Source organism: Carlito syrichta, unplaced genomic scaffold, assembly GCF_000164805.1.
Source record: "Carlito syrichta isolate Samal-C Ts95f unplaced genomic scaffold, Tarsius_syrichta-2.0.1 Scaffold302555, whole genome shotgun sequence".
NCBI classification, from domain to species: Eukaryota; Metazoa; Chordata; class Mammalia; order Primates; family Tarsiidae; genus Carlito; species Carlito syrichta.
In genome coordinates, this window is record NW_007246651.1 from 1 (window position 1) to 13,252 (window position 13,252).

Sequence of the window (13,252 nt, forward strand, 5' to 3'; positions counted from 1 at the left end):
GTAGCTGGAACTACAGGTGTGCGCTACCACACCTGGCTAATTTTTTATTTATTGTAGAGACAAGGTCTCGCCAAGTTGCCCGGGCTGGTCTTGAACCTGCGAACTCAGGCAATGCACTCGCCTTGGCCTCCCAAAATATTGGGATTACAGCCTGAGCCAATGAGCCCAGCCTCTTTCTCTCCTTTTTATCATCAGGAATGTACCAAGTAGGTAAGAATTGCAAAATACTGAGCATTTTTAAATCCTCTCTTGAGGTTCTATGTGTACAGGTGTGTGATTTTTTAAGGAGTTAGAATTTCATTCATTTGAATTCCACAAATTTCAAATTCTAGAATTTCATGTGGGAACTAAGCTGACATTTACTTTTGCATGTGCTAAAGAGTTTGCCAAGCAAACTAGTAGTTTTAACAAGATTGACTACATATAACATCAAAGTTTTTCAAGTAACTTTGGAGTAGCCATTTTTAAAATGATTGAGATCGTGTAATCTAATTCTTACCTTTTCATTAAGGCAGATTCCCAGAGGCCTCTTTGAGGTGAAATTCTATAGGCATAGTTGAGTGACAATAGTCATTGAGTCATCCATTCCACAGATGCTTACTAAGTACCTTGATGTATTAGGTGCTGGGCATATAATGAAGATGGGATAAATGTGGTCACTGTCTCCTAAGATGTTAACATGGATTGCACACATTAGCAAAGATGCACTTGACTATATTTACTTAGGGATAATGAAATAATAATTATTTTTAAATGTCCTGATGTTTTAGCATGTCAGTAATTCAAACTGACCTTTTCTCTGTTATTCTGCTTTGTTGACATAATCCTATAGTACACAATTCTTTTTTTGGTGAAACAGCAGAAATTTATTTTTTTCTTCTTTTGAAAATTTTTATTTTAACTGATATAGATAAAAATAATATATATCTATGGCATACAACATGATGCGTTTTTTGCTTTTATTTTTTAATGGACACATAATCATACATATTTATGGGATACAGTGATTTTCAGTACATGCATATAGCATGTAATGATCAAATCAGGGTAATTAACATATATATCACCTCAAACATTCATTATTTTTTTGTGTTGGGAACATTCAGAATCTGCTCTTCTAGCTATTTGAAAAAGATTGTTGTAGTTTACCCTAGAATGCGATAGAATGGCAGAATGCATTCCTCCTATCTGGCTGTACTTTGGCACTTGTTAGTTAACCTTTGGTCCCCCCCTCCTATTCTTCCCAGTCTCTGGGTAACCACTGTTCTACTCTCTACTTCTATGAAATCCATTTTTTTGGCTTCCACATATGAGTAAGAACAATGCAGTGTTTATCTTTCGGTGCTTGGCTTATTTCACTTAACTCAGTTTCCTCCAAGCTCATCCATATTTCTGCAAATGACAGGATTTTGTTCTTTTTATGGCTAAATAGTAATGTTTTGATATATGTATGCATTGTAGAATGGCTAAATAAAACTATTTAACATATGCTTACCTTACATATTTTTTGTGGTGAGAATGCTTAAAATCTCTCTTAGCTACTTTCAAATATATTGTTATTAATTATAGTTATCATGATGTACAATAGATATCTTGACTCTATGGTGTAGTTTCTGTCATGGCTTTTTAAAAATACTATTTGAAAAGAAAGGTGTTTTAACTTGAAGTTCCTACCCACCTTAAGGCAGGATTCATGCAGCATTCGTCTCCATGTGTTCACTGTACTTCCCATTGGTCATTGTTATCCAGATAGCTTTTTAAAATGTGCAATACTAGCAAACAACAGCGACAATATATATATACATAACACATTTTTTAAACCCAGTCATTTTACAGGGCTGGGTTCCAGGCGGTGTGGAAGCTTGAGGATTTTTTGCACTCCTTTCCTCTCCTCTACTTAAACCCCTCCCATCTCAGAGAGGCCCCAGGCCTGTGCAGCCCTGGCCTCTCTGGTTGTAGTTGGTGAATGAGAAAGGCAGGATCTGTGACCACAGAGGGGAGGAGGTGGGCCCAGGATGTGAACAGGCAGGATTTGGTGAGGAGGAGTTTTTTTTCCTCTGTCACCTTTATCTCCTAGCCACTCAGAGCACTCTACCACCCTGGAGGAAAGTGATGTCACCTTTAATTATCAGTAATTTAATGGGTTGCCTTTCTCCATGACATTTGCTGCTACTTTGTAAGTCTGGGTTAGCAAAGGCCAGCCTGCTGGCATTACGAATGGTTTTGTTGCCCTGTGGATGGTAGTACTGGCTGTGCTTGCACACCTCACCAGGCTCCTTCCAAGTCTAGGCCAGGGAATGCAAGCTGGGCTCAGCTGGAATCCAGACAACTGTGCCTCCCTGCAGAGGGACATTCATTCAGGGCCATGCGAATCATACCTAATTGCTTGGGATAACAAATGAAGAAAGTTCAAATAGAGAGAAAGTACAAAGACCTACATACCACTGATGTGCATTCCTTACGTGAAATACCAGCTACTGTTTCTTAACGGCTTTGCACAACTCTTTATTTTTTTACACTGAGGAGAAACCTCTATATTTTTTACTTATGCCTGAGGGTTCACTCCTTAGGCTTTGCTTAAAACCATATTCTGCATGTTCTCACTCCTGTTAGCCTGCTGAAAGCAGCACTGCGGGGTTGTGCTGTGACTGATTAGACAGAGAGTGTCAGTTGTTCTTCTTAATACAACTAACTGACTAGTTCTTTCCATCTGCTTAGCCTCTCTCTCTCTCTCTCTCTCTCTCGTTCTCTCTCTTTCTCTCTTGCCTCGCCTCTCGTCTCTCTCCTCTCCTCTCTCTTTTTTTAAAATTACAGTTTATTGGGATTATTTCTACTATAAAAGTTGCACTCAGAGAAAATCCTCACTATAGAAAATACAAAACATTGGAGAAAATCACTTCTTGTACCAACTTGTAGTCTCTGTTAACATTTTAAAATATTTTCTGTCTTTTTTCTACACATTTGAATTTCTTTTTTACAGGCCTGATTATTTTTTTAAATTATTATGGTAAAAAATATATATAACATAAAATGTATCCTCAACCACTTTTGCATGTTCCCTTCATCTCTTTTTAAAGTGGGAACTGATTTCCTACAGGCCAAAACTTTTTCTTCTCATGTGTTTTCAACTTTGTTTTCTTTCCAAGTTAGAACTGAAAATCCAGAAGGGTTGTTATTAGCTAGTTCATGCCTACATGTCCACAGTCCCTTTGTTTTCTGTTTTTTCAATAGTATAGCCCTGTCCTGCCAACTACATTTATGTCACTATAGCACCCTCCCTTCCAGATGACAGTGGAGGTTCAGGGCTGTTGTGAATGTTTTTTCTAAAATTCTGGTAATTGCCTGTTGACTACAAGCAACTTCAGATTCTTCTGTCCTTTTCCTTTTCTTACTAAAGATTTTGAACCACATTTAGACAAAACAGTGAGATTTTTGACCCAGGGTGTCATGATGATTTCCTTACATCTTTTTTCAGAGCATCTGTAAGTTTAATGAAGCTGGAAGAGACAGTGTTTAACCTAGATCATTTAAGCTGAAACAGTGAAATTGCAAGGACTTGGCCACTGGAGCGGGGATGTATTTCTGGTCAGGAGCCTATCTGAGAAGTCTTAAGGGAATAATCCATAATTTTGATTATTTGCTATTACTTTACCTGCACGTATATATGTATGTGTGTGTGTATATATATGTTTGCTTTTCCTTCTGTTCTAGGGCCACCGCCACCCAGTTCAGGGCATGAGCAGCATTCATCAGCCTCCATCTTCGAGCATGTGGACAGGATTTCCCGCCCCTCAGAAGCCAGTCGGCGGGTCCCCAGTAGGATCCAACTAATCGCCATGCAGCCAATCCCAGCACCCCCAGCTCAGCGCCCCTCACCAGCTGACCGAGTGGCAGAAACCAACAAAATCAACAAAGAGGTATTTGTTTTTATTTTTAAAAGAGTATGTTAATTTAAAAACTCACATTCTGATTTGGGCAGTTCTTGGAAATGAGTGAAAGATACCACATCAAGCGGTGACCAAAGGCATGAACGACTGACAAGGCTCTTCATTTAAAACATTACACATGGCTGGTCTCGGTGGCTCAGCCTGTAATCCTGCACTTTGGTAGGCCAAAGTGAGTGGATTGCCTGAGCCCGCGGGTTTGACTTGGTGAGACCTCATCTCTACAATAAAAATCAAAAAATTAGCCGGGCGTGGTAGCGCACGCCTGTAGTTCCAGCTACTTGGAAGGCTGAGGCGGAAGGATCGCCGGAGCCCAGCAGGTCAAGGCTGCGGTGGCCGGGAGCAGCCACTGTACTCCAGTCTGGGCGACAGAGTGACTCCAACTAAAAAAAAAAAAAAAAAAATTACACATGTTTTGTTTTAGATCAGGTGCTGTTCAAGGACACTGTTAGGCGTGTTGACAGAAATGCAAAAAAGTGTCGAAGTAGCAAACTGGGGGCTCATCCCTTAAAAAACCTGCTTTGGCTCCTGTTCTGATTCTCCTTGCTCCTTAAGACCCAATCCAGGTCCCATGTGACCAGCAGTGGTATGTCTCCATCTCTGTGGATGCCATTCTTGGGGGAAGATTTGGTGTTGGGAAACTTGTTTCAGTAACTGGAAGTAGCTATCAGGAAGTGGGTATCCTGCAAATTGCAAACTGCTTCTTTGCATCTGTCTGTCTTACTTTAAAAATCTCTAAAGGAGTGATATTATTGGGTATGGAAAAATGTTTATTTATTTTTTGAGTTGAGGGTTTCATTCTGTCACCCATGCTGGAAAGCAGTGGCATGATTGATTATGGCTCACTGCAGCCTCTACCTCCTTGGCTTATGTGATCCTCCTGCCTCAGCCTCCCTAGTAGCTGGGACTATAGGCATATATGCCACCACATCCTGCTCATTTTTCTTTCTTTCTTTCTTTTTTTTTTTTGTAGAGACTAGTTCTTGCTTTATTGCCCAAGCTGATCTCAAACTCCTGGCCTCAAGCCATCCTACTGCCTCAGACTCCCAAAGTGCTGGGATTACAGGTGTGAGCCACCACACCTAGCTGAAAATGTTTATTCTTTTCTCGGGGCATATTATATCTGATTATCAGACAGCTGTGTCCTTAAAGCTGTCACTAGCCAGTTCCCAAGGTTTTTGTGATATTTTTTTCCCCCTGCTTTGGAGGATAGTGACAAGACTTCCCCACTCCAGTGTGCCACACAGTGTTTGGAACTACAGCTTGTCAAAGTCTCTGTTTCTCTCTGGAGCTCATGTTACCCCCGAGGGGCCCACAGACAGCCAGTTAAGGGTGGGATAGAGGAACGCTGCAGAAAGGCATCCCAGAAGGCTCTGCTGAGCATGTGTCCTAGCAACTCTGAGGACAGGCATGCTGTCGTTCCTCTCCTGTCACCCTGTCTCAGATTCAGACAGCGCTGCGGCACAAGTCTGAGATCGAGCACCATCGAAACAAGATCCGTCTGCGGGCCAAGCGCCGTGGGCACTATGAGTTCCCAGTGGTGGACGATCTGTCTTCAGGCGACACCAAGGAGCGACACCGGGTGTACCGCAGGGCACAGATGCAGATTGACAAGATCCTGGACCCCACGGCCAGTGTGCCCTCAGTGTTCATAGAGCCCAGGAAGAGGTGGGCCGGGGCACTGTGGGGGACAGTGGGGAGGGCACGGGTACATCACAGGTCACAGGAGCACAGCTGAGTCCCATCTGCTGTTGTGGGGACTGTGGCAAAAGGTCCTGCCTGTTTTCACATGAAAGTCATTGAAAGCGTTCGAAGAGGTTTGTGCACAGACAGGCTGTGCAGGCCCTGGCGGACCTCAATCCTCCCTTCGGTCTCCTTGATGTCGAGGTGTGCTGCACCCCCTCAGCTCCCCTACTTGCCTCAGCACGTTTGCTGTGGATTTGATCTGCCTCCTCTAATCCAGCTTGTCTGAGACTGTGTGTATCCCATCCTTCTCCAGCCAGCTTCTCTGTAGCTCCCTTGCCTCTTTCTCACCTCCGTTCCATCACCTCCAATATATTTTCATCTTCTGGGCATCACCCAGGCTGGTGCCCTGTGGACCCATCACGTGTTTTCTCACAGTCGCCTGCGAAGTCTTACCTGACCAACCTCCCAGTTCCCGCCCCAGTGTGCATGCAGCTTCTCCACACACTGCCCTCATGTATGTCTTTCCCTGCCGTAAACCTGAGATGTCTTTTGTGGCTGGCCACGAGAAGCCCGTGCCCCTTGCTCCAGCTCCTTTCCACAAGTCCACATAGTCAGAACTGCCACCCCGGGGGTGGTTGTCTCACCACACCCCAAGCATTCACCCGCATCCCCATCTCTGACCCTAACATGCTTGTGCTCAACCCACACATCCACTTGCCACATCTCTCCATGCTCCAAGCCCTCTCACTCTTCAGGACCCACGTCAGGCCCTGTGGAGCCAACTTCAGTGCTGGTGGCTCACACTGACTTCTCCCTTTTTTGAACATGTCCATAGTTGTATAATGTCATGTTTAGAGATGCCTTGTACTAACATCTCTTGCTTCACAAGAGTCAATACTAGTCTGTCTGGGTAGGTTCCAAGCTTCCTTAGAGCAGAGACTGTGTCTTAAATATTGTTCATATCCCATGGGGTATTTAGTATAGTGGCCAGTACCTCCTAGGTACTCAGAAAATACTTAGCTTTACTTTAGAAGCTGGTGGCAAGAGGTTTCTCTCCCACACAGATAATTTCTTTTTCTCCTGGCAGTTCACGGATAAAACGTTCTCCTAAGCCACGCCGGAAACACCAGGTCAACGGCTACCCTCCCGATGCTGAAAAGGACAGACTTATCACCACAGACAGTGACGGCACTTACAAAAGGCCTCCCGGTGTCCACAACTCTGCCTACATGGGCTGCCCGGTGTGTCAGGGAGTTGGGGTGGGGTGGCTCTCAGGACAGTGTGTTAATGGGAGAGGCCAGAGCAGAGGGACTGCTGCCCTATTTGGTATTGGTGCTTATGGCTGATGCTCCAAGGCCAGACGGTTGTAGAGCGTGTTGTAGGGGGTGAAGGACCTCCTGCTGAGGGGAGACTTGAGTCATACCAACCACCACAGGACTGCTGGTGCTACTTCTGGAAACACATGCTATGTTTTTTTCTATATGTAAGCCCTGTTCTCTCAGGCTTCAGAATGGGAACTTCTTGAGGTTAACTAGAAAATAGAAATGTCCAGAAGGTTTTTTATTAGTTTGTTTGTTTTGAGGTGTAGTCTCACTCTGTCACCTAGGCTGAAGTGCAATGGCATGATCACGACGACTATGGCATTCTCGACTTCCTGTGCTCAGGCAAACATTCCACCTCAGCATCCCGAATAGCGGGGACTACAGTCCTCCACCACCATGTCCAGTTAATTTTTTTAGTGTTTTGTAATGATGAGGTCTCACTCTGTTGCCCAGGCTGGTCTCGAACTCCTGGGCTCAAGCAGTTCACCCACCTCAGCCTCCCAAAGTGCTGGGATTAGAGGTGTGAGACACTGCACCTGGCCCAGAAGATTTTTTCTTCCCCCTAGTCAGAGGGCTGTTTGGATTTCTTGATGATGGGAGGGGTATTGAGGATTTGTTCCCTCCCCTTCCTCCAGAGTGCTGAGGAGATAGTATATTTGCTAATACATATATATTTTATTTTTATGGGAGAAAGAGCTGAGTGGAAATCAAGAAATAAGGAATTAATCATTTTTTTCCACATTGAAAGGGGCCACACAGAGTTGTTGGAAGTGTTAAAGGCAGACACTGATAGCATTAGGACAGGTACACACACAGATCCCAATGAGCAGGGAAGAAAGAGCCAGCCTCACTGAGGGGCTAGGACAAATGCAGACAAAGTTACCTCAAGACAGAGAGTGAGGGTCAGATACAGCTAATGTTGGTGGCACTGGGGAGACACAGAAACCCCTTAAAGTTCTGTGCCAGGGAGCAGCCCTGCCTTGTTGCACAAGGCCCTTCCTCCTTTCTGCAGACAAATTCAGAGAGCCGTCCTTGATTAGAGGGACATCAGCACACAACACATCTCGGAGAAGGAATTTGTGATGTGCACGATCTCTTTAGATAGCGCTTTCTTATGTGAGGTTTGTGTTTTCCTCCTAAATCATACAAATAACTAACACTGAAAGATACCAAATATAATTACACAAATGTGCTGGACACCATATTCATGTGGGGCTCAAATATAACTGAATCATGAACACTTGAAAGAACCAGATTTCTCCTTGAGAATTTACTGTGTTTCTAGTGTCCTAAAGACTGACTGACCGTGATCTACTCACAAGGACTGATGCGATTTCAGAGAGCTGGAAGATCTACAACTTAGACTAACAGTTCCTGTGCGCCTCAGAGAAGAACTGTCACCGGCAGTTCTTACAGTAGATGGTGCTCTTGTGCTGCGTTGGGCTGTTGGAAGGGCATTTGAGTGTCTGTGGTGTTTGGCTTGATCAGGGATGGGCTGTCCCCTTGGGTCCCCAGGATAGGCACCTGGAGCTTTTGTCTGTCTGAAACAGGGACTTCCTGTGGAGTGGAACGAATGACTAGGAGGAGAGGCAGTATTCCTTCTTCTGCCTTCACTCTCCTAGCCAGCCTGGTCTCATTCTCTCCAAGTAGTCCAGGGGAGTCTTCTTGTGCCCTCCCTTCTCTGGCTAATGGCACCTGAGTTCTGTCATTCGGTACCATTTTGAGTTTTATGTGGGGAGCAACCTGTTTTCTTCTTGCTACTTCATTCGCCTACGTGGATGACCCTAAATCATACTTCTTTCATGATGGCTTGCACCATCTTTTTTTCTTCCTTTTATCCTCAGCAGAAAGTACAGAGATTCTTCCTTCAATGGGTGGGAAGAAGCCACTTCCTGGAGATCACCACCTCAGAGATTTGCCTGTCTTCAATGACTCCTTTTTTCAAAGATTCCCTAAAATGAAAGTATTCCTCAGATGAGCTTACTGTTTACGTTTTCTCCCTAACAATTCTGAAACATGTACTCTCAGAACTCACTTTTTATTAGGTGAATTTTCATCTTCAGTGCTATATTAGGGCTGTACTACATGTTTGTGGAATTACCTTGAATTTTCCATTTTTCCTTCAAAATATCTTCTCCTTGAGGGCTCTGTTCTCATAAGGCCAAGAGAAACATTTCTTGGTTCCTTGTAACCAGGGTTACTGTTATAACTCAGGCATCAGCAGATATCTAGCTAGCTGCCTGTTTTTGTAAATAAGGTTTTATTTTCACACAGCCACATCCACTTATTGCCATGTTATCTATAACTGTTTATGCTGCAAGACAGAGCTGAGTAGTTGTGACAGAGACTGTATGACTTGCAAAACCTAAAATATTCACTATCTGGCCCTTTAAAAGAAAAGTTTGTCAGCCCCTGATATAATTTGCCATCCAAATCAGACACTTCTGAAAGTATAAGGGACACTATCAATTGCTATAATGGGACAACAGGTTGTCCTGGACAGCCCAGAGTATGTGGCCACTGTCTTATAATAACCACAAAGGATTGCAAAATAGGCACTCAAATACATCATTTTGATGACTAAGGGTAAAAAGGTTCAGGTGTATTTCTGAAGAATGATAGATGAATGTGTATCTGTACAAAGGGAACAAAGTCAAACTTTGCATGTTCTCACAAGTGGGAGCTGGCTGGGCTTGGTGGCTCACCCTATAATCCCAGCATTTTGGGAGGCCAAGGTAAGAGGATTACCTCAGCCCATGGGTTCAAGACCGGCCTGGGCAACTCAGTGAGACCTCATCTCTACAATAAATCAAAAAATTAGCCAGGCATGGTGGTGCATGCCTGTAGTTTCAGCTACTTGGAAGGCAGAAGGATCGCCTGAACCCAGCAGGTCGAGACTGCAGTGACTGTGAGCATGCCACTGCATTCTAGTTTATGTGGCAGAGTGAGACTCCACCTCAAAAACAAAAACAAAAACAAGTGGGAGCTAAACAGTGGGTTCACACGGACATACAGACAGAGAGAAGTAGCAGGCTCTGGGGACTCCAAAAGGGGGAAGAACGGGGTGGGGATGAGGGTTGAAAAATTATCTGTTACGTGCAGTGTTTGGGTGATAGGCACACTAGAAGCCCACCATTACACAGCATATCCATGTAAAAAACCCGTACCCCTAAATCTACAAAAATAAAAATAAAAAACAAATTTAAAGAATAATAATAGAATTACCAGACTGGGATTCAGGAGAATGAAATTCAGTTTCCAACTCAGGAATCCCGGGTAAAGCTTAACTTCTGTAGACCTGTTCTTCATTTATTAGGTGCTATCTATATGTGAAACATTGTGCTAGATGTTGGGATGTGGAAAATAAGAACTTTTCTTGGCCTGCAGGTTCTAACCTGCAAAAGGAGGGGTCAACAAGGAGATGAAGACAGGAAGTTCCGACGTCCTGGCTCTAGCCTTAGCCTTCTTGGAGGGATTCACGGGACCAGTGGGAATCCAAGAACCATCTTCTATCTATAGCCACCTTCCCATCTATAGCAGATCTCTCCTGCTATAAGAGTTAAACCTTCTCTAAAATTACGACCACTATGGAAGAAACTGGCAGTTGGCAACAGCTCTGGGATACTCTCCTCAAGTATATTGGGAGCCTTAACCCACCCCTGTTGAATTTCTGTTTGTACTTGCAGTTCATAATGGACCCACACCACCTTGCTTCCCTGCAATACAGTTACACGGTCATTGCTCAGAGCATTGTTTGTGTCTTCAGAGAAACCCTCTTACTTACCAGCAGGGTGTTCTTGCTGACGTGCTTTCCCTTCTTCCTGCCAGTGAATTATGGGTTGGTGACACACTACTGAAAATCGAGAATTAGAGAAGGCAGGACTGTGAACCTTTCTCCACTTCACAAGGAAGCGGGGGCACGCAGATTCCTTCCAAGGTCCCATTGGAAGTCCTCTTTGGGTGATTAGGATTCCTGGATGCCTAATGTTACTTAGTAGAACCTCTTCTGGAGTACTGCAGTTTTGCAGAAACAGGCTTGCAAGATAAGTGTGTGATGAGTGTTAGGGGGGGTCATGGTGGGAACTGTCCTGGAGACAAGGGCACCTGCCCCATCCCAAAAGGGAGGTCGCTGCTCAACAGAAGCTGGTTGTTTTTGTGTGGAGTGGGTGGTCAGTCATGCCAGAACTTCCGTTTCTGCCAGGAGAATCCAGAAATCTGAGTGTTCATAGGAACTTTTCAGATTTTTCAAATATTGTGTATCTATTGTAAAAAAGATTCTGTAGGCCAAGCAGAACAAGCCCGTTGGCTGCTGTGGGCTTGCCCTTTTGTAGTGTGTTTCTTCTCAGTTTGGAGTTAAGCAGCTTCTGCCGTCCACTGAGTGTCCATTGGGCAGACTTTGATCATGAGAAAGCATTTTCTGGACAGGCCGCTGAGATTCAGGATGTGTCGGTGGGATAGAGTTTTTCTTTGTAATGAACTCACGCATCCAGAGGGATATGGGAATGTCTTTCTTGACCCCTTGAGGGGGTGGTCCCACCACCTGAGCTGTGTGGACTCCTGGTGAGAAGAGCATTCCAGATAGGAGGCATCCGTCCTTCCTTGCAGTGCAGGCTCCCCAGCCCCTTGGGTAGAACCTCTTCTCTTCTCAGTGTGTCTGCTGCATGATTCTCGGGCCTGTGGAGCCCCTGAGACCAGAAAGGACCCTTCTGTTGGTTCCCTGTTTTGTCTCTTACAGTTTTTCTCATGTATATTATGATAGCATTTTGCTCCTAACATCAGGAAATATGATGTTTTAAAAAATTACTTGTATTCCTACCTCTTAAACAGTGGGTATAGAGCGTAATTTAAACCTTTCTTAATGACCCATGTTATCCAGAGATACCTCTGTTTCGTAGACAAATGGTTTCTGAATAATCGTCACTACTCACTACTGTAAATAGTTGTTAAATAGGTATTATAGCCAGACGCAGTGGCTCACACCTGTAATCCCAGCACTGTAGGAGACAGAGGTGAGAAGATTGCCTGAGCTCAGGGGTTTGAGACCAGCCTGAGCAACATGGCGAGACTTCATCTCTACAATAAATAAATAAATCAGCCAAGCGTGGTGGCGCATGCCTGTGGTTCCAGCTACTTGGAAGGTTGAGGTGAAAGGATTGCCTGAGCCCAGCATGTTTAGTGTGTGCCACTGCGCTCCAGCCTGGGCAACAGAGTGACACTCTGACTCAAAAAAATTAAAAATTAAACATTAAAAAATAGGTATTAAAGGTATTAATGATTGTACAAACACACACATAGTTTTAGTATGGCAGTGACTTTGGCTTCTTTTAGGAATATATAGGGCTATTTCTTCTAACATCAGGAAATATGATGTTTTAAAAAATTACTTGTATTCCTGCCTCTTAAACAGTGGGTATAGAGCATAATTTAAACCTTTCTTAATGACCCATGTTATCCAGAGATACCTCTGTTTTGTAGACAAATGGTTTATAGACTGTTAATAGTCTGTAGACTGCTTACTTTTCGGTTTCTAAGTCTATGGAAAGTTGACTAGGTTTTTTTTTAGCATATACGTTTTGGAACATGTTTTTTTGGCTGCTTAGAAGCTTTCAGTAAAATATTTACTTCCAGGTACTGAAGATGCATTTTAGATAGTTGAGTTTTTCCTGAAGGAAAAAAAAAGATTGTTGAATATTACCATTTTTTTTCCTTTTCTTCCTGAGTTAAGCTTCCCACCATGAAGTGTAATGCACATTCCTCTATTAAATAAGCCTTTTCCTCGATGTCAGGAAAATTGTTTGGGGTTGCCACAAAAGCTCATGCTTGATTCCTCTTTCCTTTGCTACTTTCCCTGTTGCAGTCGGATCCTGACCTCCCAGCAGATGTGCAGACGCCATCCTCAGTGGAGCTGGGGAGATATCCAGGCCTGCCTTTCCCAGCCTCCCAGTACATCCCGCCCCAGCCGTCCATCGAGGAGGCACGCCAGACCATGCACTCCCTCCTAGATGACGCCTTTGCCCTTGTGGCCCCCAGCAGCCAGCCTGCCAATGCCACAGGTGCCGGCCCCGGGGTCCCACCTGGCTTGCCTGTGAACAGCACCCCATCCCGGGAAGACAGGCGAGCCACCCAGTGGGGGTCCTTCTACAGCCCAGCCCAGACGGCCAGCAACCCATGCAGCGTAAGTACTAGCCTTCTAGAATTCTCTGCTGGACAAGGTGTTGGAATTGTGTTTCATGACTGCATCACTTTCAGGCTCCCCACTAAACTTTGATTGCATTTGATAAGAGTGAAAGCTTGGATGAT

At 44.3% G+C, this 13,252-nt stretch overlaps 1 protein-coding gene across 1 annotated transcript in view; it reads left to right on the forward strand.

Annotated features, from left to right (window-relative positions):
- Positions 1-3,711: 3,711 nt before the first annotated feature.
- The window catches only part of KIAA1549 (KIAA1549 ortholog), a gene marked incomplete at its 5' end in the record, with an annotated part of 41,956 nt that continues 32,415 nt past the window's right edge, over positions 3,712-13,252 (forward strand). The window contains 4 exons of the mRNA XM_021711745.1: positions 3,712-3,917; positions 5,389-5,612; positions 6,718-6,871; positions 12,810-13,127. Of these exons, the coding sequence (XP_021567420.1) occupies positions 3,712-3,917; positions 5,389-5,612; positions 6,718-6,871; positions 12,810-13,127 (902 nt within the window). The remainder of the gene's footprint in view (positions 3,918-5,388; positions 5,613-6,717; positions 6,872-12,809; positions 13,128-13,252) is intronic.